The 22,955-nt window shown below is 44.9% G+C and overlaps 1 protein-coding gene across 3 annotated transcripts in view; it reads left to right on the top strand.

Annotated features, from left to right (window-relative positions):
- The window catches only part of LOC124884148 (diacylglycerol kinase delta-like), a 30,615-nt gene extending 10,846 nt beyond the window's left edge, over positions 1–19,769 (top strand). Inside the window, exons 1-29 of one of the 3 annotated variants that reach the window (XM_047391846.1) lie at positions 800–926; positions 7,130–7,234; positions 7,310–7,442; positions 7,757–7,863; positions 7,944–8,069; positions 8,155–8,257; positions 8,346–8,508; positions 8,840–8,957; positions 9,063–9,202; positions 9,284–9,368; positions 9,901–9,995; positions 10,085–10,184; positions 10,342–10,642; positions 12,445–12,609; positions 12,687–12,815; positions 12,900–12,975; positions 13,048–13,158; positions 13,892–13,988; positions 14,071–14,178; positions 14,680–14,793; positions 14,929–15,063; positions 15,153–15,292; positions 15,370–15,475; positions 15,683–15,775; positions 16,031–16,150; positions 16,270–16,387; positions 16,534–16,664; positions 16,838–16,937; positions 17,032–19,769. In XM_047391846.1, coding sequence (XP_047247802.1) covers positions 7,181–7,234; positions 7,310–7,442; positions 7,757–7,863; positions 7,944–8,069; positions 8,155–8,257; positions 8,346–8,508; positions 8,840–8,957; positions 9,063–9,202; positions 9,284–9,368; positions 9,901–9,995; positions 10,085–10,184; positions 10,342–10,642; positions 12,445–12,609; positions 12,687–12,815; positions 12,900–12,975; positions 13,048–13,158; positions 13,892–13,988; positions 14,071–14,178; positions 14,680–14,793; positions 14,929–15,063; positions 15,153–15,292; positions 15,370–15,475; positions 15,683–15,775; positions 16,031–16,150; positions 16,270–16,387; positions 16,534–16,664; positions 16,838–16,927 — 3,258 coding nt within the window. In that variant the 5' untranslated portion in view covers positions 800–926; positions 7,130–7,180 and the 3' untranslated portion in view covers positions 16,928–16,937; positions 17,032–19,769. Of the gene's footprint in view, positions 1–799; positions 927–7,129; positions 7,235–7,309; positions 7,443–7,756; positions 7,864–7,943; positions 8,070–8,154; positions 8,258–8,345; positions 8,509–8,839; positions 8,958–9,062; positions 9,203–9,283; positions 9,369–9,900; positions 9,996–10,084; positions 10,185–10,341; positions 10,643–12,444; positions 12,610–12,686; positions 12,816–12,899; positions 12,976–13,047; positions 13,159–13,891; positions 13,989–14,070; positions 14,179–14,679; positions 14,794–14,928; positions 15,064–15,152; positions 15,293–15,369; positions 15,476–15,682; positions 15,776–16,030; positions 16,151–16,269; positions 16,388–16,533; positions 16,665–16,837; positions 16,938–17,031 lie in introns of those variants that run through there. The other 2 variants (XM_047391845.1, XM_047391844.1) reach the window with 2 other exon arrangements.
- Positions 19,770–22,955: the final 3,186 nt, after the last annotated feature.

The following is a 22,955-nucleotide window of genomic DNA, read 5'->3' as shown; positions in this document are numbered from 1 at the left end:
TGGGAATGTGTGTGTGTGTGTGTGTGTGTGTGTGTGTGTGTGTGTGTGTGTGTGTGTGTGTGTGTGTGTGTGTGTGTGTGTGTGTGTGTGTGTGTGTGTGTGTGTGTGTGTGGGTATGTGTGTGTGTGTGTGTGGGTATGTGTGTGTGTGGGTGGGAATGTGTGTGTGTGTGTGGGAATGTGTGTGTGTGTGTGGGTATGTGTGTGTGTGGGTGGGAATGTGTGTGTGTGTGTGGGAATGTGTGTGTGTGGGTGGGAATGTGTGTGTGTGGGTGGGAATGTGTGTGTGTGTGTGTGTGTGGGTGTGTGTGTGTGTGTGTGTGGGTATGTGTGTGTGTGTACGTGTGTGTGTGTGTGTGTGTGTGGGTATGTGTGTGTGTGTACGTGTGTGTGTGTGTGTGTGTGGGTATGTGTGTGTGTGTGTGTGTGTGTGTGGGTATGTGTGTGTGTGTGTGTGTACGTGTGTGTGTGTGGGTATGTGTGTGTGTGGGTATGTGTGTGTGTGTGTGGGTATGTGTGTGTGTGTGTGTGTGGGTGTGTGTGTGTGTGTGTGTGTGGGTATGTGTGTGTGTGTGTGTGTGGGTGTGTGTGTGTGTGTGTGGGTATGTGTGTGTGTGTGTGTGTGTGTGTGTGTGTGTGTGTGTGTGGGTATGTGTGTGTGTGTGTGTGTGGGTGTGTGTGTGTGTGTGTGGGTATGTGTGTGTGTGTGTGGGTATGTGTGTGTGTGTGTGTGTGTGTGTGTGTGGGTGTGTGTGTGTGTGTGTGTGTGAGAGATGTCAGACAGGAAGTGGTCATGAACTGTTTTAAGGGAGGTGGGAGGGGCAAGTCAAGGGAAAGACAGCAAGTGGATCAGAGCAGAGAGTCTGAGACTAGGATCAGGACCAGAATCAGGCCCGTCAGCAGGATTTTCAGGAGGATCTGAAGTCGGTAAGACGGCTGCTCGGTCCATTAGGTTTTGATGTCACCGTGTGTGACAAACTCAGACGTGTTTGCTGAGATTATTTCTCTGTTCTTAAACTCAGCTCACTGCTCAGTTTATTCTGTAGTTCATGGTGTTGGTGATGAGGAGGATTATCGTTCCTTTCACTCGGCCTCCTGCAGGTTTTTATCGCCTCCTAAACTCTGCAGCCTTCATGCTGATTGGACCTCCGCCCCAACTCCACCTGATGGTTTGTTGTTCGTTGTGTCTTGCGGAGTTTCAGTGGTTTCTTTTCTCTGCAGCTGCTCTGCTTGTCAGTATGATCATGTGACCAACTTTTTAAAGCTCAGATGAGTCCAATCCTCCAGATACAAGTCAGCTCCTGAAGCCCAGCTGCTCCCATCAAACCCAACAAACATTCAGAACTAACAGAACTATTAATTCCTCCTGGAGATACACTGATCTGAGTTATCCAGACACTGGACCAGGACTGGGACACACAACATGCTGGGGTCTGAACTGGTTTTCTGACTCCAGGTATGTCCAGGATCAGAGTTTTCATCCCAGTTTTTGGAGGAAATTTTAGTTGGAATGTTTTAATGTTTTGATCCAAACCTATTGGTCAGGATGGATGGTTCCTGAACTACATGCTGATGCCTCCTGGAACTGAGACGCTGAGATCTTCAGAGGGCATCAGGAAGACCTATCAGAGCCTCTGGGGTGGGAATGTTGTGTTGTGTAAACCATTTTCTTCAGGCGTGTTGCACCAGGGACACATCTAAGAGTTGCAGAGGACTGGAGTGAGTTGCCAACCCCTGATCTAGAGGTTTGGATCAGTGTATGTGCTGGAGCTGCTCCATGTCAAATCAGAGCCAGAACCTCTGTGATGATGAGTTCTGAGATGTGAAGCAGAACTGGAGGCGCAGGTAATACAAGTCCTTCTCAAAATATTAGCATATTTTGATAAAGTTCATTATTTTCCATAATGTCATGATGAAAATTTAACATTCATATATTTTAGATTCATTGCACACTAACTGAAATATTTCAGGTCTTTTATTGTCTTAATATGGATGATTTTGGCATACAGCTCATGAAAACCCAAAATTCCTATCTCACAAAATTAGCATATTTCATCCGACCAATAAAAGAAAAGTGTTTTTAATACAAAAAACGTCAACCTTCAAATAATCATGTACAGTTATGCACTCAATACTTGGTCGGGAATCCTTTGGCAGAAATGACTGCTTCAATGCGGCGTGGCATGGAGGCAATCAGCCTGTGGCACTGCTGAGGTCTTATGGAGGCCCAGGATGCTTCGATAGCGGCCTTTAGCTCATCCAGAGTGTTGGGTCTTGAGTCTCTCAACGTTCTCTTCACAATATCCCACAGATTCTCTATGGGGTTCAGGTCAGGAGAGTTGGCAGGCCAATTGAGCACAGTGATACCATGCTCAGTAAACCATTTACCAGTGGTTTTGGCACTGTGAGCAGGTGCCAGGTCGTGCTGAAAAATGAAATCTTCATCTCCATAAAGCTTTTCAGCAGATGGAAGCATGAAGTGCTCCAAAATCTCCTGATAGCTAGCTGCATTGACCCTGCCCTTGATAAAACACAGTGGACCAACACCAGCAGCTGACACGGCACCCCAGACCATCACTGACTGTGGGTACTTGACACTGGACTTCTGGCATTTTGGTATTTCCTTCTCCCCAGTCTTCCTCCAGACTCTGGCACCTTGATTTCCGAATGACATGCAGAATTTGCTTTCATCCGAAAAAAGTACTTTGGACCACTGAGCAACAGTCCAGTGCTGCTTCTCTGTAGCCCAGGTCAGGCGCTTCTGCCGCTGTTTCTGGTTCAAAAGTGGCTTGACCTGGGGAATGCGGCACCTGTAGCCCATTTCCTGCACACGCCTGTGCACGGTGGCTCTGGATGTTTCTACTCCAGACTCAGTCCACTGCTTCCACAGGTCCCCCAAGGTCTGGAATCGGCCCTTCTCCACAATCTTCCTCAGGGTCCGGTCACCTCTTCTCGTTGTGCAGCGTTTTCTGCCACACCTTTTCCTTCCCACAGACTTCCCACTGAGGTGCCTTGATACAGCACTCTGGGAACAGCCTATTCGTTCAGAAATGTCTTTCTGTGTCTTACCCTCTTGCTTGAGGGTGTCAATAGTGGCCTTCTGGACAGCAGTCAGGTCGGCAGTCTTACCCATGATTGGGGTTTTGAGTGATGAACCAGGCTGGGAGTTTTAAAGGCCTCAGGAATCTTTTGCAGGTGTTTAGAGTTAACTCGTTGATTCAGATGATTAGGTTCATAGCTCGTTTAGAGACCCTTTTAATGATATGCTAATTTTGTGAGATAGGAATTTTGGGTTTTCATGAGCTGTATGACAAAATCATCCGTATTAAGACAATAAAAGACCTGAAATATTTCAGTTAGTGTGCAATGAATCTAAAATATATGAATGTTAAATTTTCATCATGACATTATGGAAAATAATGAACTTTATCACAATATGCTAATATTTTGAGAAGGACCTGTATCTGATCCAATCGAGAAATCCTACAGATAATTTGGGTCTTGGTCCACAGCAGATTCAGTTTATCCATGTTTGGTACCAAAATGTTACTGGAATTGTAGGAAAAACTGTTTTTACCCTCAGAATTTATGTGTGTTCATGTCAGAAATCCATTGCACTGATCCCATTGAACGGATCAGAACATAACCTGTCTCCAATAAGGGTGCTTGAGCTGTTAAACTGGGATGTTACAATAAGGCCAGGAAATGGTTTGGAAACAGTGACTGAGGAAGATCCAGCAGAGGAGCAGCTTTCCTCTTCAGATAAACAGACACATGATGGTCAGGGAGCTGGAAGAGCAGATTCTCTATTTTACTGGATCTATTTCTGTCGTTGTGGGAACAGAGGCTTCATTGTTAAATGTCTGACAGGAAGTGGATGTCTATGTCACGCGCACACTTCCTCAGGGCTCAGAGAGATATTCAGAGTAAAACCACCAGATATTCCCTAAGAACTGAGACTGAAAACATTTTCGGTGGCGTCAGAGCAACTTTGTGGATAATTTCTGATGTTCAGATGACAGAAGGTCAGAGTGTCCCTGAAGGCAACGTGGAACCATCTATAACGTAGATGCCTTCTGAAAGGTGCTGTCACAACTGTGGGAGCTGCTTCCTGAAAACAGAAAAAAACAAGAATTTTACTGTTTCCAGCTTCCAGGACAGACCGCATGGAGATGGGAAAACTGAGACAGGACTTCTTGATATTAGTTTCATAACGGTTTTAACTTTTAACAAGTTCTCAATGAGGTCATATAACTTTAACACCTAAGCCTCAAAATGTCCGCCCGGTCTTTTTTTGACTATTTAATCTGTAAAAAGGCCAGAAAATATCTTGTGTGCTTCGCCCATTTTTCAGTCATAAACCAATGGTTTATGATTTTAAATATAAAATTTGAACAGTATGGAACATATTTACAGAAAAGATAATGGAGTATTTGTCTTTTAATGTGCAAAAACATGCCAATATTAAAAACTATGTGCAGGCGTTTTTCTGCGGTCATTTCCGCCTTAGGTGCAAACTCAGTACGTTCACACTTCAGAGTACTGGTGGTTCTGCCAGTGACACTTCCTGCCTGGTTGCAAACACAGGCCCACATCATAGTCCTCCCGCTACCATGCAGTGCTTTGGTTGCAGACATGCTGGAAAACAGTGGTGGGACCCCAACAGTCTTTTCCCAGTGCTGCATGGTGGCCCCAATACACTCTGGGTGGAGAGTGGAACACTTGGAGACTTCTCTGCTCCTCCTGATGAGAAAAACTGAAAGTGGAGATAAATATTCAGCTAGTCTCACACACACTGTATAGAACAAACAAGGCATGGTACACTTTGCAAACATTATACACATACATCCAAATAGAGCTGAACTCAGCCCAGCGACGCCATTTTTCACTGAGCAGTGCACATTTACTCTTACAAAGTACAAATAGACTTGCATTGTACACACTTGGCACACTGTTCTAAATAAGTTACCACACAATAAAAATCTGAATTTACACCAACAACAGTCTATACACAGTAAAAACTAGATCCTATCGAGCTTCAATCATCCAGAAAAACAACCCGGAAAAATGCACAGACCTAAAGTTACCAGAAGTTCCTCCATCAGCCGCTCCTTCAGTCTCAAAACTTTCAAGAAATCCAAGAAGAGTTCAACTTGTAACCTGGGAGGAACATTTTTTTACACATTTATGTTGTTGTTTGTTGCTCTGCTCTATATCTCCACTCGCATGTTTTTCTCCAACCCGTTCTGCACTGCCGGGATTGTGGAGACAAAGAGTCTGTTTCGCTAGCTTTCTGCAACAGCCTGAGTGAAATTACCAAAATAATTACATGTTGACTGTGAAGCACAACTCCGTAGCTTTCAGAAACTGTTGGAAGTGTTCAGATAGCACAAACAGTGTAAATAAGAGGACCTAACAAGGTCCTAGCAAGGTCTTACCGAAGTCTTAATGAGGTCTTACTGAAGTCTTAATGAGGTCTTACCGAAGTCTTAATGAGGTCTTACCGAAGTCTTAATGAGGTCTTACCGAAGTCTTAATGAGGTCTTACCGAAGTCTTAATGAGGTCTTACCGAAGTCTTAATGAGGTCTTACCGAAGTATTAATGAGGTCTTACCGAAGTCTTAATGAGATCTTACCGAAGTCTTAATGAGGTCTTACCGAAGTCTTAATGAGGTCTTACCGAAGTCTTAATGAGGTCTTACCGAAGTCTTAATGAGGTCTTACCGAAGTATTAATGAGGTCTTACCGAAGTCTTAATGAGATCTTACCGAAGTCTTAATGAGGTCTTACCGAAGTCTTAATGAGGTCTTACCGAAGTATTAATGAGGTCTTACCGAAGTCTTAATGAGGTCTTACCGAAGTCTTAATGAGGTCTTACCGAAGTCTTAATGAGGTCTTACCGAAGTCTTAATGAGGTCTTACCGAAGTATTAATGAGGTCTTACCGAAGTCTTAATGAGGTCTTACCGAAGTCTTAATGAGGTCTTACCGAAGTCTTAATGAGGTCTTACCGAAGTATTAATGAGGTCTTACCGAAGTCTTAATGAGATCTTACCGAAGTCTTAATGAGGTCTTACCGAAGTCTTAATGAGGTCTTACCGAAGTCTTAATGAGGTCTTACCGAAGTCTTAATGAGGTCTTACCGAAGTATTAATGAGGTCTTACCGAAGTCTTAATGAGATCTTACCGAAGTCTTAATGAGGTCTTACCGAAGTCTTAATGAGGTCTTACCGAAGTATTAATGAGGTCTTACCGAAGTCTTAATGAGGTCTTACCGAAGTCTTAATGAGGTCTTACCGAAGTCTTAATGAGGTCTTACCGAAGTCTTAATGAGGTCTTACCGAAGTATTAATGAGGTCTTACCGAAGTCTTAATGAGGTCTTACCGAAGTCTTAATGAGGTCTTACCGAAGTCTTAATGAGGTCTTACCGAAGTCTTAATGAGGTCTTACCGAAGTCTTAATGAGGTCTTACCGAAGTCTTAATGAGGTCTTACCGAAGTCTTAATGAGGTCTTACCGAAGTCTTAATGAGGTCTTACCGAAGTCTTAATAGGTCTTACCGAAGTCTAATGAGGTCTTACCGAAGTCTTAATGAGGTCTTACCGAAGTCTTAATGAGGTCTTACCGAAGTATTAATGAGGTCTTACCGAAGTCTTAATGAGATCTTACCGAAGTCTTAATGAGGTCTTACCGAAGTCTTAATGAGGTCTTACTGAAGTCTTAATGAGGTCTTACCGAAGTCTTAATGAGGTCTTACCGAAGTCTTAATGAGGTCTTACCGAAGTCTTAATGAGGTCTTACCAAAGTCTTAATGAGGTCTTACCGAAGTCTTAATGAGGTCTTACCAAAGTCTTAATGAGGTCTTACTGAAGTCTTAATGAAGTCTTACCGAAGTCTTAATGAGGTCTTACCGAAGTCTTAATGAGGTCTTACCGAAGTCTTAATGAGGTCTTACCGAAGTCTTAATGAGGTCTTACTGAAGTCTTAATGAGGTCTTACCGAAGTCTTGATAAAATCTCTTTGAGGTCGTAATAAGACCTAATGAGGACAGAATATAGAATCTGACCTGATGTTCCTAGTCAGACCATCATCAACTCTGACCTGACCTTTAACCCTATACCTGTCCTCCAGGTGATCACCCCCTGCCGGCGCCTCATTCTGTGCGCTGACAACAGGAAGGAGATGGAGGAGTGGATGGCGGCGCTGCGCAGTGTTCAGAACAGGCAGAACTATGAGGTCAGACTGGTTTATTCATCAGTACACAACAGGTTTGTCCAAGTTTGTGCAACTCACTGTGTCTCTGTCTCCCAGTCCACCCAGTACAGCATGGACCACTTCAGTGGGATGCACAACTGGTACGCTTGCTCCCACGCCAGACCTACGTACTGCAACGTTTGCAGGGAGGCGCTGTCAGGAGTCACATCCCATGGCCTGTCCTGTGAAGGTACGCAGATGTTACTACACACAACTACTACACAATAAATGCACAGCTGCACAGTAAAGGCAGAACATAGTCGGGCGTGACTCCGTCCGAATCCACGGTTTATTGTCCCCGGACAGCGTGAGGAGTCTGACCGACTGTGATCTGACCTTTAGACAGCAAAGCCTCAGACTGCAGCACCTAGAAGCCACTGACAGTCTGTTAAACACACACTATTGTTTTTAACCAGCAGCTGATCAGACTCACTTTATCCTGATACGCTGTGTTTGTGTGTGTGTGTGTGTGTGTGTGTGTGTGTGTGTGTGTGTGTGCTGCAGTGTGTAAGTTTAAGGCTCACAAGCGCTGTGCGGTCCGAGCCACCAACAACTGTAAGTGGACTACTCTGGCTTCAATTGGGAAGGACATCATCGAGGATGAGGACGGGGTGAGCCACAAAGAAACAGTCCTACACCTGAGACCCCTGACGCATGTTCCCCTCACCTGTCCTCTCACCTGTCTTTCCAGGTGTCGATGCCTCATCAATGGTTGGAGGGGAACCTCCCTGTGTCAGCTAAGTGTAGTGTCTGTGATAAGACATGCGGCAGCGTCCTCCGACTGCAGGACTGGAGATGTCTCTGGTGTAAAGCTATGGTTAGACACACTCACTCTCCCATAAAAACCTGATCAGGTGTGCTACCAACAGATGTGCTGAGCTTCAGGTGTGCTTTGTCTCTAGGTGCACTCAGGCTGTAAGGAGCAACTGTCATCCAAGTGTCCTCTGGGTCAGTGTAAAGTGTCTGTCATTCCTCCAACGGCGCTCAACAGCATCGATTCTGATGGTGAGGAATGCTCTGCTGCCTTCCAGTGGTTGAACACAGTGACTGCATGACAAAACAACATTCTTCCTCTACCTGTCTGTGCAACCAGGTTTTTGGAAGGCGTCCTGTCCTCCATCTTGTACCAGTCCTCTACTGGTTTTTGTAAACTCTAAAAGTGGGGACAATCAGGGTGTGAAGTTCCTGCGACGGTTTAAACAGCTGCTGAATCCGGCGCAGGTGTTTGACCTGATGAACGGAGGACCTCACTTAGGGTGAGACACACACACATCTATGTTTTACTGTCTTTATGATGACTTTTCAGTTACTTCCATTAATTTTCCTTGATTTTCAGTGCCTAACTCTAACCATAACCCAGTTCATACCCTAGTCCTAAACCTAACTTCTGTCCCAAGTCGGAATTTGACAAAGTGAGGACCAGGAAAATGTCCTCACTTTGTCAAAATCTCCTCGCTTTGCAATAAAAATATGAAAAATGGTTCTTACTCAGCAACAAGTACAAGAACACACACACACACTCTCTCTTTGACAGCATATTTCATAAGGAGCATGTGGGTGGTAACTATAAACATGTTTCTCTGGCAGTCTGAGACTCTTCCAAAAGTTTGACACGTTCAGGATCCTGGTTTGTGGAGGAGACGGCAGCGTTGGATGGGTTCTGTCTGAGATTGATGCCCTGACGCTGCACAAACAGGTACCAAATGTAAGGTTATCATTGGTACAGACCAGCCTAACAAGGCGCCCTTAGCTTGAAAGTGTTTACCGAGCACAATGACTCTAAGGAGGTTTACCTGTCTTCTTGTTTCAGTGTCAGCTGGGTGTTCTTCCACTTGGAACCGGGAATGACCTGGCTCGAGTTCTAGGCTGGGGCTCAGCCTGCGACGACGACACACAGCTACCTCAGATACTGGAGAAACTGGAAAGGGCCAGCACCAAGATGCTGGACAGGTGAGGGGTGTGACATCTGACAGGTGTGTCCTGTACTCCTGGTGAAACCGGTAACACTCATTTGTCCTTCTTATCCTTCAGGTGGAGCATCATGGTATATGAGACAAAGTTTCCACGGCAACACTCTGCCTCCACAGTCACGGAGGACTGCAGCGATGACTCTGAGGTAATGTGACATCACTTCCTCCTGCCGATGCAGTGGTAGATTGAAAAATATGACCACTGTATTCGTTAATAGACTTCACAAACAGAACCTCCTGTAAGTCTTATAGAGTTAGGCTCACCTCTTAAGGTAAGTTTATTTATATAGCGCTTTTCAGTAACAAGACTTTCAAAGCGCTTAAACAATGGACACGTCACATCCAGAATGATCTCACATTATATTCCATTGTAAAGTCAATTGTGTATTTATGTACATTAGATATTTTCTATTTTTAATATATATATATATATATATATATATATATATATATATTAAAAAAATCTTCACTGAGAGCAAAGTGTACCAGAGTCAAATTCCTAGTTTATCTGTTCAAACTTGGCAATAAAGCCAATTCTGATTCTGATTCTGAGGACCTGACGCTGGTTCCTGATCCAAGATCTCACATGTGAAAACTGTACGCAGTGATGCTGTGAACATAATGATTATATTAAGAGTTTTCTAGCAGGTTGTCTAAATGTTTCATCCTCGGATGCAGGTCCAGCAGATTCTCACCTACGAGGACTCTGTGGCCGCTCACCTGACTAAGATCCTGACCTCAGACCAGCACTCAGTCGTCATCTCCTCAGCCAAGTAGGCCCATTTCTCTGTTGCAGATCTCATAACCACCATGGGCTCTCGTGCTGTTCTGTAACAGACTGTGTTTGTGTGCTTGGACCCAGAGTTCTGTGTGAGACCGTGAAGGACTTTGTGGCTCGTGTTGGTAAAGCTTATGAAAAGAACACGGAGAATTCAGAGGAGTCTGAGGCCATGGCCAAGAAGGTACGCCTCTTACTTAATTTTATTTTGGACGGTCCTTCAGACAAGGAGAAAACAGGCTGTCTTATCTAAGCCCAGAGTTGAAATTATATTAGTAATGATTCTTGATTATATTTATGCCACGTCATGTTGTCATACTTATGTTATGTTTGTGTTGCAGTGCGGCGTTCTGAAGGAGAAACTCGACTCATTGCTGAAGACTCTGAATGATGAGTCTCAGGCCTCGTCGGTGCTCCCCCCAGCTCCTCCCCCCACCATTGCTGAGGAACAGGAGGAGCTGGAGATGGTCAGTCTGCCTCCCCCCCTTCATCCTGCTCCTCTTTCTCATCCTCCTTCTTCACCGCGGACCACACCCCCTCCATCAGCAGCGGCCACAATTTTTCAACCTCGGGAGCAACTGATGTTGAGAGCAAACAGCCTGAAGAAGGCGATCCGACAAATAATTGAACACACAGAGAAAGGTAGGTCACCTGCCAGGGAGGACAGCTAAATGTGTTTCCAGGTGTGACTGATGTTTGAACTTCCAGGTGTGACTGATGTGTTTCCAGGTGTGACTGATGTTTGAACTTCCAGGTGTGACTGATGTGTTTCCAGGTGTGACTGATGTTTGAACTTCCAGGTGTGACTGATGTGTTTCCAGGTGTGACTGATGTTTGAGCTTCCAGGTGTGACTGATGTGTTTCCAGGTGTGACTGATGTTTGAACTTCCAGGTGTGACTGATGTGTTTCCAGGTGTGACTGATGTTTGAGCTTCCAGGTGTGACTGATGTGTTTCCAGGTGTGACTGATGTTTGAACTTCCAGGTGTGACTGATGTGTTTCCAGGTGTGACTGATGTTTGAACTTCCAGGTGTGACTGATGTGTTTCCAGGTGTGACTGATGTTGGAGCTTCCAGGTGTGATTGATGTGTTTCCAGGTGTGACTGATGTTTGAACTTCCAGGTGTGACTGATGTGTTTCCAGGTGTGACTGATGTTGGAGCTTCCAGGTGTGATTGATGTGTTTCCAGGTGTGACTGATGTTTGAGCTTCCAGGTGTGACTGATGTGTTTCCAGGTGTGACTGATGTTGGAGCCTCCAGGTGTGACTGATGTTTGAACTTCCAGGTGTGACTGATGTGTTTCCAGGTGTGACTGATGTTTGAGCTTCCAGGTGTGACTGATGTGTTTCCAGGTGTGACTGATGTTTGAACTTCCAGGTGTGACTGATGTGTTTCCAGGTGTGACTGATGTTTGAGCTTCCAGGTGTGATTGATGTGTTTCCAGGTGTGACTGATGTTTGAACTTCCAGGTGTGACTGATGTGTTTCCAGGTGTGACTGATGTTGGAGCTTCCAGGTGTGATTGATGTGTTTCCAGGTGTGACTGATGTTTGAGCTTCCAGGTGTGACTGATGTGTTTCCAGGTGTGACTGATGTTTGAGCTTCCAGGTGTGATTGATGTGTTTCCAGGTGTGACTGATGTTGGAGCTTCCAGGTGTGATTGATGTGTTTCCAGGTGTGACTGATGTTTGAGCTTCCAGGTGTGACTGATGTGTTTCCAGGTGTGACTGATGTTTGAACTTCCAGGTGTGACTGATGTGTTTCCAGGTGTGACTGATGTTTGAGCTTCCAGGTGTGATTGATGTGTTTCCAGGTGTGACTGATGTTTGAGCTTCCAGGTGTGACTGATGTGTTTCCAGGTGTGACTGATGTTTGAGCTTCCAGGTGTGACTGATGTGTTTCCAGGTGTGATTGATGTGTTTCCAGGTGTGACTGATGTTTGAGCTTCCAGGTGTGATTGATGTGTTTCCAGGTGTGACTGATGTTTGAGCTTCCAGGTGTGATTGATGTGTTTCCAGGTGTGACTGATGTTTGAGCTTCCAGGTGTTATTGATGTGTTTCCAGGTGTGACTGATGTTTGAGCTTCCAGGTGTGATTGATGTGTTTCCAGGTGTGACTGATGTTTGAGCTTCCAGGTGTGACTGATGTGTTTCCAGGTGTGACTGGTGTTGGAGCTTCCAGGTGTGACTGATGTGTTTCCAGGTGTGACTGATGTTTGAGCTTCCAGGTGTGACTGATGTGTTTCCAGGTGTGACTGATGTTTGAGCTTCCAGGTGTGACTGATGTGTTTCCAGGTGTGACTGATGTTTGAGCTTCCAGGTGTGACTGATGTGTTTCCAGGTGTGACTGATGTTTGAGCTTCCAGGTGTGACTGATGTGTTTCCAGGTGTGACTGATGTGTTTCCAGGTGTGACTGGTGTTGGCATGTCTATTTTTGCGTTGCAGCTGTGGATGAGCAGAACGCTCAGACCCAGCAGCAGCACATATTCACAGTGGGTCGGACTGAGCAGCAGGTGGGTCTGGTGGAAGAAGAGGAGGAGGAAGATGGTGAGGAGGACAAGACGTCCCTGCAGTCATCCTTTAGCTCCAAACAGCGCAGCAGCCGCCGAGGTGAGGCTGGGTCCTAAGGACAGGTGAGGCTCATTCTACATACATAGATGCTCACCTGTTTGTCTCTCTGTTCTCAGTGAGCAAGACGCCGTGTGAGAAGCTGATCCATAAAGGTAGCCTGTCACTGGGGAGCTCCGCTTCACTTCCTATCCATACAGGAAGTAGGGACAACATGCCTATGCTGAACACAAAGATTCTTTATCCAGGTAAGATGCTGTCTCCATGCACCCACCTGCTTCACATGTACGAGTTCCTGTGAGGTCTGAGAGCTGTATGTCTGGGTGTTTCAGGCTCTCTGTCGAGCGGCTCAGTCGTCAGTCGGCTGCTGGTTAACGCCGACCCGTTCAGCTGCGACGCCGACAACATGTGAGGCCGCTGCCTGTACACATTTACCTTTAGGCTAAGCATACGTGTAACACAGCAGTGTTTCTGTTTCAGGGACTGCTACACGGAGAAGTGTGTCATGAATAACTACTTTGGCATAGGACTGGATGCAAAGATCACTCTGGATTTCAACAACAAGAGAGACGAGCACCCGGAGAAGTGCAGGTACAACATCTGCATCTGCAACTTTCCATTTTGCCTCCTCTGATCCAAACCTTCCTATCGTATTTTAAAGCGGCCCTGTTCAGCAGTTCTGCAGGCTTCTCGAAGGTCTTACAGGGTTGGCCTTTGGACCTTTGCTGATTAGTCACCCAGTTCCAGTTCAACCCAGTCCCTGGTTTTTTCGCAAATGTTGTTTTGGTTGTTAAGCATCTTCATTCTGACCTCTGAACCATTCAGCCAGAAAAAAGGTTCAAAGGATGAACCACCAACACATTGACACACAGAACTCTGCAAGGAGCTACTTTGGATCTTCTGGCTCTTCGTTTCCAGCAGCAACCGTTTGACAGACAGTAAACAGGGTTTCAGCTCCAAGATGATTCCCAAAGTAAACCTGGAATATTTGTGCATGAAGTATAGTTTGTGGAAGGTAACGTGAAGGACAAAAGAATCTGAAGATGCCAACAAGACGGTGTCATCGCTGTCTGCAGGCTGGTGAGAAAAACATTTCCAATGTTGGGAATTTGGTTTGCTAAATAACTGGACTGAATGAACATTTGAGGTCCCCATCAGTATGGTCTGTATATCTGGGGAAAATTAGGCCAGATGAGAGTCCAGCTGTTAAACACGGTGAAGGTTTCATTATGCTAAGGGGCAGAACTTCAACCTGCGGTTTTAAGGATTTGATTAAACGGATTTCTTTTTGGCTGATTTTCTGTTTGTGATTCTGTCTGTTCAGGAGTCGCACGAAGAACATGATGTGGTACGGAGTGTTAGGAACCAAAGAACTGCTGCACAGAACCTACAAGAACCTGGAACAGAGAGTCCTGCTGGAGGTCAGAACCAGAACCACAGTAAGACGCGGAGGCTGCAACAGGCTGCAGGTGTCACTCAGTGTGTTCTCTGTGTCTGCTGCAGTGTGACGGGCGGCCCATCCCGCTCCCCAGTCTGCAGGGAATCGCTGTGCTCAACATCCCGAGTTACGCAGGAGGAACCAACTTCTGGGGCGGAACCAAAGAGGATGATGTAAGAACTCAGCCACCTCTGTCTGTCTGTGTCCCTGTCTGCTGTGATTGGTCAGTCTGATGAACAGGTGTGCTTCAGGACTAAACAAAGTCATCAGAGTTATTTGAAGCATTGGTTTCCACAGTAGAAGTTCTTGATGATGGTTCGGTCCGACCACACATACCAACACTCACATCCAGCTTGTGGATCAGTCTGGATCGTGTTGGATCTGATGTTGTCACCTATTGGCTCCAGGAACAAATTAATGTTAAAACTGTTGCTGGTGTTCATGGTGTTTCACTGAGTTCTGCTGCTGCTGTCGGGTTAAACAATCCCTGTACTGATCACATCTGGATCAGTACCTGAACAGCAACAGTTCCCAGCTCCAGCTCTCAGTGTCCACCGTCCTGCAGGTTTCAAATGCGACCTGAAATAGCATCAGTCAGAGTGGAAATCCCTGGCTTCGGAACATGACCTGTGGTCAGCTGACCAGTGATGTCACGGTGTCTGTTTGTCTCTCAGACCTTCATGGCGCCGTCCTTTGACGATAAGATTCTGGAGGTGGTTGCCGTGTTCGGAAGCATGCAGATGGCTGTGTCCAGAGTCATCAACCTGCAGCACCACCGCATCGCCCAGGTACCTTCAGTATCTCTCTGCCTGTCCACCTATCTGTCTTACCAACTGTCTAGCGGCCTGAATAACTGTCCGTCTGTCTCTCCATATGTTTCTATGTCCCTCCATCTTCCTGTCCTCTGTCTCTAACATCCTCAGTGTCGGACCGTAAAGATCACCATCCTTGGGGACGAGGGTGTCCCCGTTCAGGTGGATGGGGAGGCCTGGATTCAGCCTCCTGGATACATCAAGATCATACACAAGAACCGGACCCAGACCCTGACCAGAGATCGGGTGAGTCCTTCTGCAGGCTGTTGGTCCCTTCTGTTCAGGTTCTGGTCCAGGCCCAGCAGTGGTTGTCAGTGCATATGTATGTCTTACAGGCGTTTGAGAACACCCTGAAGTCCTGGGAGGACAAACAGAAGTGTGAGTTCTCTCAGCCCCCCCACCCAGAGACCGTCTCTGAGGAAGAGGCCTTACTGATCAGTGAGTTTGGTCAGGCAGCTGGAGTCCTCATCCACAGGTAGATCCTTCTTTCCCTCGTTAACTAATTAACTCCTGCTTCCAGCTGGACTCTGACGCTGTCTCTGGTGCTTTCAGTATCCGTGAGGTGGCCCAGTTTCACCACAGCTTGGAACAGGAGCTGGCTCACGCTGTCAACGCCAGCTCCAAGGCCATGGACGTGGTCTACGCCAAGAGCCCCGAGGTACTATCCTCCTCTCCACTGTCCTCTGCTGCCCCCTTCTGGCCTATTTAAAGCACTGATCCTAACACACACAAAGAGGTCCAAAGAATAACAATTCCAATGATAGCAGAGTTCTGTCCATCAGCAGGACCTGAACATACAGTGTCTTCTGGGGAAAATCTCTTGATGATGTTCTGATCGATTAACCAGAAGCTTCCGTGTTTTCAGGCTCTCAGCTGCAGCTCTGTGGTCCACATGGTCAGTGACGTCAAAGCATTGCTCAGCGAGACCGAGCTGCTCCTGGCTGGAAAGATGTCCATGGTAACTGCTTCTTCATTTACCCCAACATTCCCATCATTTGGTACGGTTCTGGTTGTAGACTGCAGGTCTTCGGTTCCCCCTAAGACCCTGCTGATCTCGTTCTTTTCACCCAGAACTGATTTCTCTGCCCTGATGACCTGGCTCGGGTCCTCGCTAAACCTGGTTCAAAGTCTAATCCTAGTCCAGGCTTTGACCCTGATTTTAGGTGTGGCCCTGCACCGGGTTCTGACAGTGGTTCTGTATCTGTCTGTGCAGCAGTTGGACCCTCCTCAACAGGATCAGCTTAACGCGGCTCTGGGTTCTGTGGCTCAGGAGCTCCGTCGTCTTTCTGATGTTTCCTGGTTGTGTCCTGTCATCGACCCGTCGGACCAGGAGGTAAGCCTCACCCTCTGACGTCTCGATTCTGCAGAAATGTGTTTGTACCTCACTCAGAACATGTGGTTGGGTTCAGTTCCCGTTCAGCTGAGTCAGGACTCGGGTCTTTCTCTGTTCAGGGTCCACTGGCGGATTTTTCCAAGCGGAGTCAGAGCGGTAAGTTCCGTCTCGTCTCAAAGTTCAAGAAAGACAAAAACAACAAGAACAAAGAGATGTGCGCCACCCTGTCCCTGCCAGGTGAGCTCTGAACCCGTCCAGGTGCTTCAGTCTGTCTATAAGCTGCGTCCACAGGGCCCGGGATCACAGAATCACAGCTAAAAGGTGTCTTTCTCTCTGTTTGGGTCTTTCCTTTGTGTCTGAACCACTTCCTGTGGGTGTCTCAGTTCACCAGTGGGGGACAGAGGAAGTGGGGGCCTGGTTGGACTTCCTCTGTCTATCTGAGTACCAGGACATATTTACTGGTCACGATGTCCGTGGAGCTGAGCTGATCCACCTGGAGAGGAGAGACCTGAAGGTAGAGGAGAGGATGTGTGAGAGAGAGTGTTGTTAAACATGGATGTTAGATGATGAACGAAGGTTTAGATGTTTGGATGTCGGTCGTGTTTCAGGATGGATGTGGGGCGGTCTGCAGAATCAAGGCATGTTTTGTCTCACTGACTTTCCCGGTCCTTTCCTGTCCATCTCCAGGACCTCGGAGTGACGAAGGTGGGCCACATAAAGAGGATCCTGCAGGGCATCAAGGAGCTGACGAGGAACAGCAGCGCCAGCGAAGCCTAACTGCCTCTAGGTTGGTTCTGATGATCCAGTCAGACCAGATTTTCATGAATCAGGTCCTGGTCCCAGTCTTGTTCATCTGCTCTGAGCATTTGTTTTTGTTCTAGGAGCTGCTGCCTGCTGTCCTCCCACCTCATTCACAGTCAAAACCGATCTAGGTCCATAACTCAGTGGTTCAGACCAGGATCAGATAAACTGAACAGGATGTTTCATAGGGACCTCCAAGTTCTTACCTGGAGAAAGAACCAGTCAGATGATTCATCAGTGCCTTCTCATTTCAACCAGAACCAACCTGTCCAATTCAGAGTCTGCTCGGTTCTTTACTACTGTCCACAACCATTAGACTGGCTCTATTCAGAGCACTCAGATGTGTCCTGATCAGAACCACGAGGTCCACCTCAGAGTCCTCAGAGCCCACTCTTGCAGGTGTTCCAAACACAGTACCAAAGACTGGTTCTGAATTCTGTTTCTGTTTTAGTTGTCTTAAGATGGTGAAGATTTCTCACAGACTGATTCAGAACCCTGACTGGGTTCAAGCCGAGCCATGCCAGTAAAGTCCAGCTGCGGGTCTGCAAGCTGAAGTCTGGATCAGAGTGAGCCAGGACCGAATCATTGCATTGCTACTCACACAAGACGAATCAGTTACTGTGGTGGTCCATCATCACTCAGATCCACCTCTGGTTTACCCTGCATGGAACACCATAACCCAGCTGACCCATCAGAACCTCTCCAGTTTCTCCCTTTGCACTAAGATGCACCAGAACCCTTTAAGCAACAGCTCAGAGAAAATCAAACCTTTAATGTCCTCAAACAACCAACATCCAGGAGGAACAGACTGAGACCCAACTGGACGGACTGCTGACCCAGTCAAGGTGATCACGCCTGGCGGACAGATGGACCCAAACCAGGCCCGACTGAAAGCTGTGGGGGTGTCTATGTTTCTGGATGCTCTCAGCCTGATGGACTTCCTCGCATTAATAATGTTTGTAATCAGAAACCGCCTACAAGGTTCTGATGATACACGGTCAGAACACTTTCAAATATTTTCAGTCTTATCAACGGTTTGGGGTCCAAAACTGAAGGACAAAAAAAAAAAACGTTTATTTTTAAACTGAAACAACCCGACAGATTCAAGAACCCGTCTCAGGCCTGGACTCGGTCTAATATCGAGGGCCAGACCTGTGTCAGAACCCAGACTGAGCTTTGGACATGGACTTCCGGGTTCATGTTCTGCTGAAATATCAGAAAGACCCTCAGGCTTAGTCAGCAGCTTGTATCTGCCACATGGAGACTCTGATGTCCCACGGTCCTCGAATGCACCAGCAGGTGATGATCAATCACAGACTGAACATTTCTGACCAATCTGGTGGAGATTTCAAGAGTTTACCAAAACATTTATCAATCGGTGCCTTAAAGACACACCAGCTGATCTGAGGTCAGTCGGCAAGTATCAGAGATGTATAACTGAAGCTTGCAGCGGGTCTCGGATCAGAACAGAGGCTCCGGATCAGCCTTCATGGTGTGTCTGAGTGATAAAGCTTGTTTTATATAGATCTTTGTTGTTCTACAGTTGATAGGTTCAGATTCTAGATTAAGATTTTTGTAAACCTTGTTCCAAATGTTTGCAACAATCACTCCAAATGTTTTCTTGTGGTTCCAGTTCTAATCAGGAGCCTTTCCAGATCCTGTTTCTGATACTTCAGAAACCACATGTGTCTGTTTTATTGTCCAGTTGTTTCAGATTTTTGTTCTAGATGTTTCCAAATCTTCATCCAAGCATTTCACATACTGGACCCAGACATTTCGGAGTCCCTGTCTACATCTTTCAGATTCTGGAACCAGCTGTTTTAGGGACTTGACTCTAAAATATACAGGTATATTCCAGTGTCTGAGTCTTATTACAGATGTCTAACTGCTGGGTCCAGACTGTTAAACATCTTGGTCCAAATGCTTTTGAGTGTGACCCCAGATGTTTCAGAGTCCTGCTCCAGATGTTTCAGATTCTTGATCTAGATGTTTTGTGTCTGGTCCCAAAGATTTCTAAATCTTTATTAAAACATTTCATGGTCTGGACCCGGACAGCTTGAGTCCTGTTTGAAATCTTTTAAATTCTGGATCCAGATATGTACAGGTTTGGACCTGGTTCTGGATCTGGATCCAGATATGTACAGGTCTGGATCTGTATCCAGATGTTTCTGGTCCTGGATGCTAGTATTTTAGTGTCCAAAGTTTATTACAGATCTTTTCACCTCTGGATCCAGATGTCCAAATCAAGATGTTCTAGTTTGACTTCAGATGTTTTCTTTCAAAATGTGTCACTCTTGATCCAGATATTTGTGCCTGATTCCAGATATTTCTGAATCCTTATCCAAGTAATTTAAAGTGTAGACACAGAATCCCCCAGATGTTTCAATGTTTTAGTGTCTAGATGTTTCAGATTCTTGATCTAGATGTTTGTGTCTTCTTCCTCACATTTAAATGCTTCTTTAAAGCCTTTAAATTTCTAGACCCAGACACTTCTGAGTCCTGCTTTCAAATTCTGCATCCAGATATGTGCAGGTCTGGATCATAATGTTTCAGATTTTTTAACCTCTGTATCCACACCCTAAAACATCCACATCCAGATGTGTCTGATGCCCAGGCGTCCTCCTCCTCCTTAGTGCCTTGCTCGAGGGCATGTTGACATGTTGCTGTACTACGCTCATCATGCGTCTATTTATTGTGTAATTTATGACCAAAAGCTGACACTGTTCTGGTTGTAGGAGCACCCCCTGCAGGGCTGTCACTGTAAATACAGAGAACCACTGAAACGTGTGGGTAATAAACTTCATGTCTCCTCTGAAAAGCTGCTGGTTTTTCTTTTAGCTTCTCTCAGTCAAACTTAAGGTTTCAAACAGCAAACATCATGTGCTGTGAACCGTGGAAGACCGGTACTAAATGGTCCTGGAAGTTATCACTGGTCCAACCAAACATCTCAGACTAAACCAGCATGTCTGCTTGACTAGGTTCCTGAATTAGGACTGAAACCTAAACTCCGTAAAACTATGACAACCCAGATCTCATTAATAAAGAAGACACCGCAGCCAGAATCCTGGGTAAAGGGTTTCTGGAGCTTCAGTCCAGGAACTGGTTCAGACTGGTTTCAAGTCTGAAACCAGTTCATGCCCGAATGAAACCCCATTTAGAACTGGTTGTACCCTGGTTGGAACTAGAACACATTAAAGAAAGTCTGATTAGAACCAGATAAGCTGAGTTGTTTCTCAAGTTTAGCAGAAAAATAAAACTACAGATCATATTTTGTTGGTGATGTCAAGACAGAGTCCCAGTTTCCGACGGTAAGTAAATGCATCCTGATGTAGAGTTTGGTGGAGATAAAACTGAGAAACTGGATGATTCTCCTCTGGTTCTGAGATGGATGAAAACCCGGCAGAACTAATACATTTTAATAAAAATGTCCTCATGTCCCAGTACAGCTTGAGTTTTATTAATGTTGGTACCTTGAATGGAACCAGATTCTGCAGCAGGTTTGTTGGGACCTCGCTGACATTCTGTGTTAATGCTCTGAAGATGCATTTCTTGTAATGACCAAATGTTCTCATGAAAGTTTGTGAACACCTTTGGTGCTAAAAAACATCTTCATGTTACTCTAGGCTAGAAGAACACCTGACATGAAACAGCTGAGGAATGAAAGTCCAAACTGTAGAACCTCCAGAACTGCTGATAAATATCATTGGATTAACCGGCACCCAAAGCATGAAGTCAGATAAAATATGGCTGCAACATGAAAAAACCCTTTGTGAAACAGCTACAACTCTTTTGAATATTTAATCCTTAGTTTTCCTCATCCAAATTGCAAAGCACTAAAACCACTTCTGTTTGTTGATTTGTACCGTCCACCAGGTCCTTACTCTCAATTTTTAGATCAGTTTTTAGACCTTTTATCTGATTTAGTGTTAAATACAGATAAAGTTATTATAGTGGGGGATTTTAACATTCATGTTGACGTTGAAAGTGATAGCCTAAATATAGTATTTAATGCTATCTTACACTCAATTGACTTTGCTCAAAACATTAACAAACCTACCCACCTTTGTCTTCATTCTCTGGACCTTGTGTTGACATATGGCATTGAGTGTAAAGACATAACAATATTTTCCCATAACCCTGTCCTGTCTGACCATTTCTTAATAACCTTTGAGTTTAATTTAACCGAGTTCTCCACACCTGAAAGAAAATTTCATTATAGTAGATCATTATCAGGCGATGCTGTAACAACCTTTAAAGAATCTGTTCCACTTTTAATTTCCTCATTATCACTGAAAAGCACAATGGAGGGCAATAATTCTGTTTCTGCTCCTTCACAAATTGATTCTTTTGTTCATAGTGTTTCTTCATCATTGCGTGATGCATTAGACAATGCAGCCCCCTTGAAAAAGAAGGTATTTATTCATAGGAGGCTAGCTCCTTGGTTTAATTCAGAGCTGCGTACTTTAAAGCACAATGTTAGAAAATTGGAGAGAAAATGGCGCTCTACACACCTAGAGGATTCCTACTTAATCTGGAAAAATAGCCTACTGTTGTATAAAAAGACACTTCACCAAACTAGAACAGCTTATTTCTCATCATTAATAGAAGAGAACAAGAATAATCCTAGGTTTCCCTTTAGTACAGTTGCTAAACTTACACAGAGTCATAGCTCTGTTGAACCATCCATTCCCTTAGCTCTTAGCAGTCATGACTTTATGGGATTCTTCTTAAATAAAATTGATTCTATTAAAAATAAAATCTTTGACATACTCCTGAAGATGATTACTTCATCCTCAGCAAGTGAGACAACATTGGAAATAACTGCAGAACCTGATTTGTGTTTGGACTGTTTTGATCCTGTGAAGCTTCCTGAGTTATCAGAAATATTAGCTTCATCTAAACCTTCAACTTGTATGTTAGACCCAATCCCAACCAAATTATTTAAGGAAGTGTTCCCTCTGATTACCAGCCCCATTTTAGATATGATTAATCTATCTTTAGTAAATGGATCAGAACCACAGGCTTTTAAGTTAGCTGTAATTAAACCTTTACTTAAGAAACCTTCTCTTGATCGAGATGATTTAATAAATTACAGACCTATATCCAATCTTCCATTCTTATCTAAAATTCTTGAGAAAATAGTTGCTAATCAAATATGTGAACATTTATACAGCAATGACCTGTTTGAAGAGTTTCAGTCAGGCTTCAGAGCTCATCATAGCACTGAAACAGCTCTGCTGAAAGTCACTAATGATATTCTTATGGCCTCAGATAATGGACTTGTGTCTGTTCTGGTTCTGTTAGATCTCAGTGCTTCATTTGATCCAGTCGACCATAATATTCTCTTAGAAAGGCTGGAATATGCTGTAGGGATCAGGGGAACAGCGCTAGGCTGGTTTAAATCTTATCTGTCTGACAGATTCCAGTTTGTTCATGTAAATGATAAATCATCTTTAAACTCCAGGGTTAATTGTGGAGTACCACAGGGTTCAGTACTTGGGTCAATTCTCTTTACTATATATATGCTTCCAATAGGTCAAATTATCAGGCAGCATAGGATACATTTTCACTGTTACGCTGATGATACTCAGCTTTACTTATCCATAAATCCTGATGAACCCAACCAGTTAGATAGACTACAAGCATGTCTTGAAGATATAAAAACTTGGATGACTTTAAATTTTCTGCTTCTAAATTCAGACAAGACAGAAGTTGTCATCTTTGGACCGGAGTCTTTAAAAAATAAACTGCTTAGTCAATCACTTAACCTGGATGGCATTAAATTGACCTCTGATAATAAAGTAAAAAACCTTGGTGTTAACTTTGACCAGGACATGTCATTTAAATCCCATATTAAACAGCTTTCTAGGATTTCCTTCTTTCACCTCCGGAACATTGCCAAAATTAGAAATATCCTGTCAAGGAGTGATGCTGAAAAACTAGTCCATGCATTTGTTACTTCAAGGCTGGACTATTGTAATTCTTTACTATCAGGATGTCCACA

Source organism: Girardinichthys multiradiatus, chromosome 18 (assembly GCF_021462225.1).
Source record: "Girardinichthys multiradiatus isolate DD_20200921_A chromosome 18, DD_fGirMul_XY1, whole genome shotgun sequence".
NCBI classification, from domain to species: Eukaryota; Metazoa; Chordata; class Actinopteri; order Cyprinodontiformes; family Goodeidae; genus Girardinichthys; species Girardinichthys multiradiatus.
The sequence above is the reverse complement of the archived record's forward strand: the minus strand, read 5'-3'. Positions and strand labels throughout refer to the sequence as shown.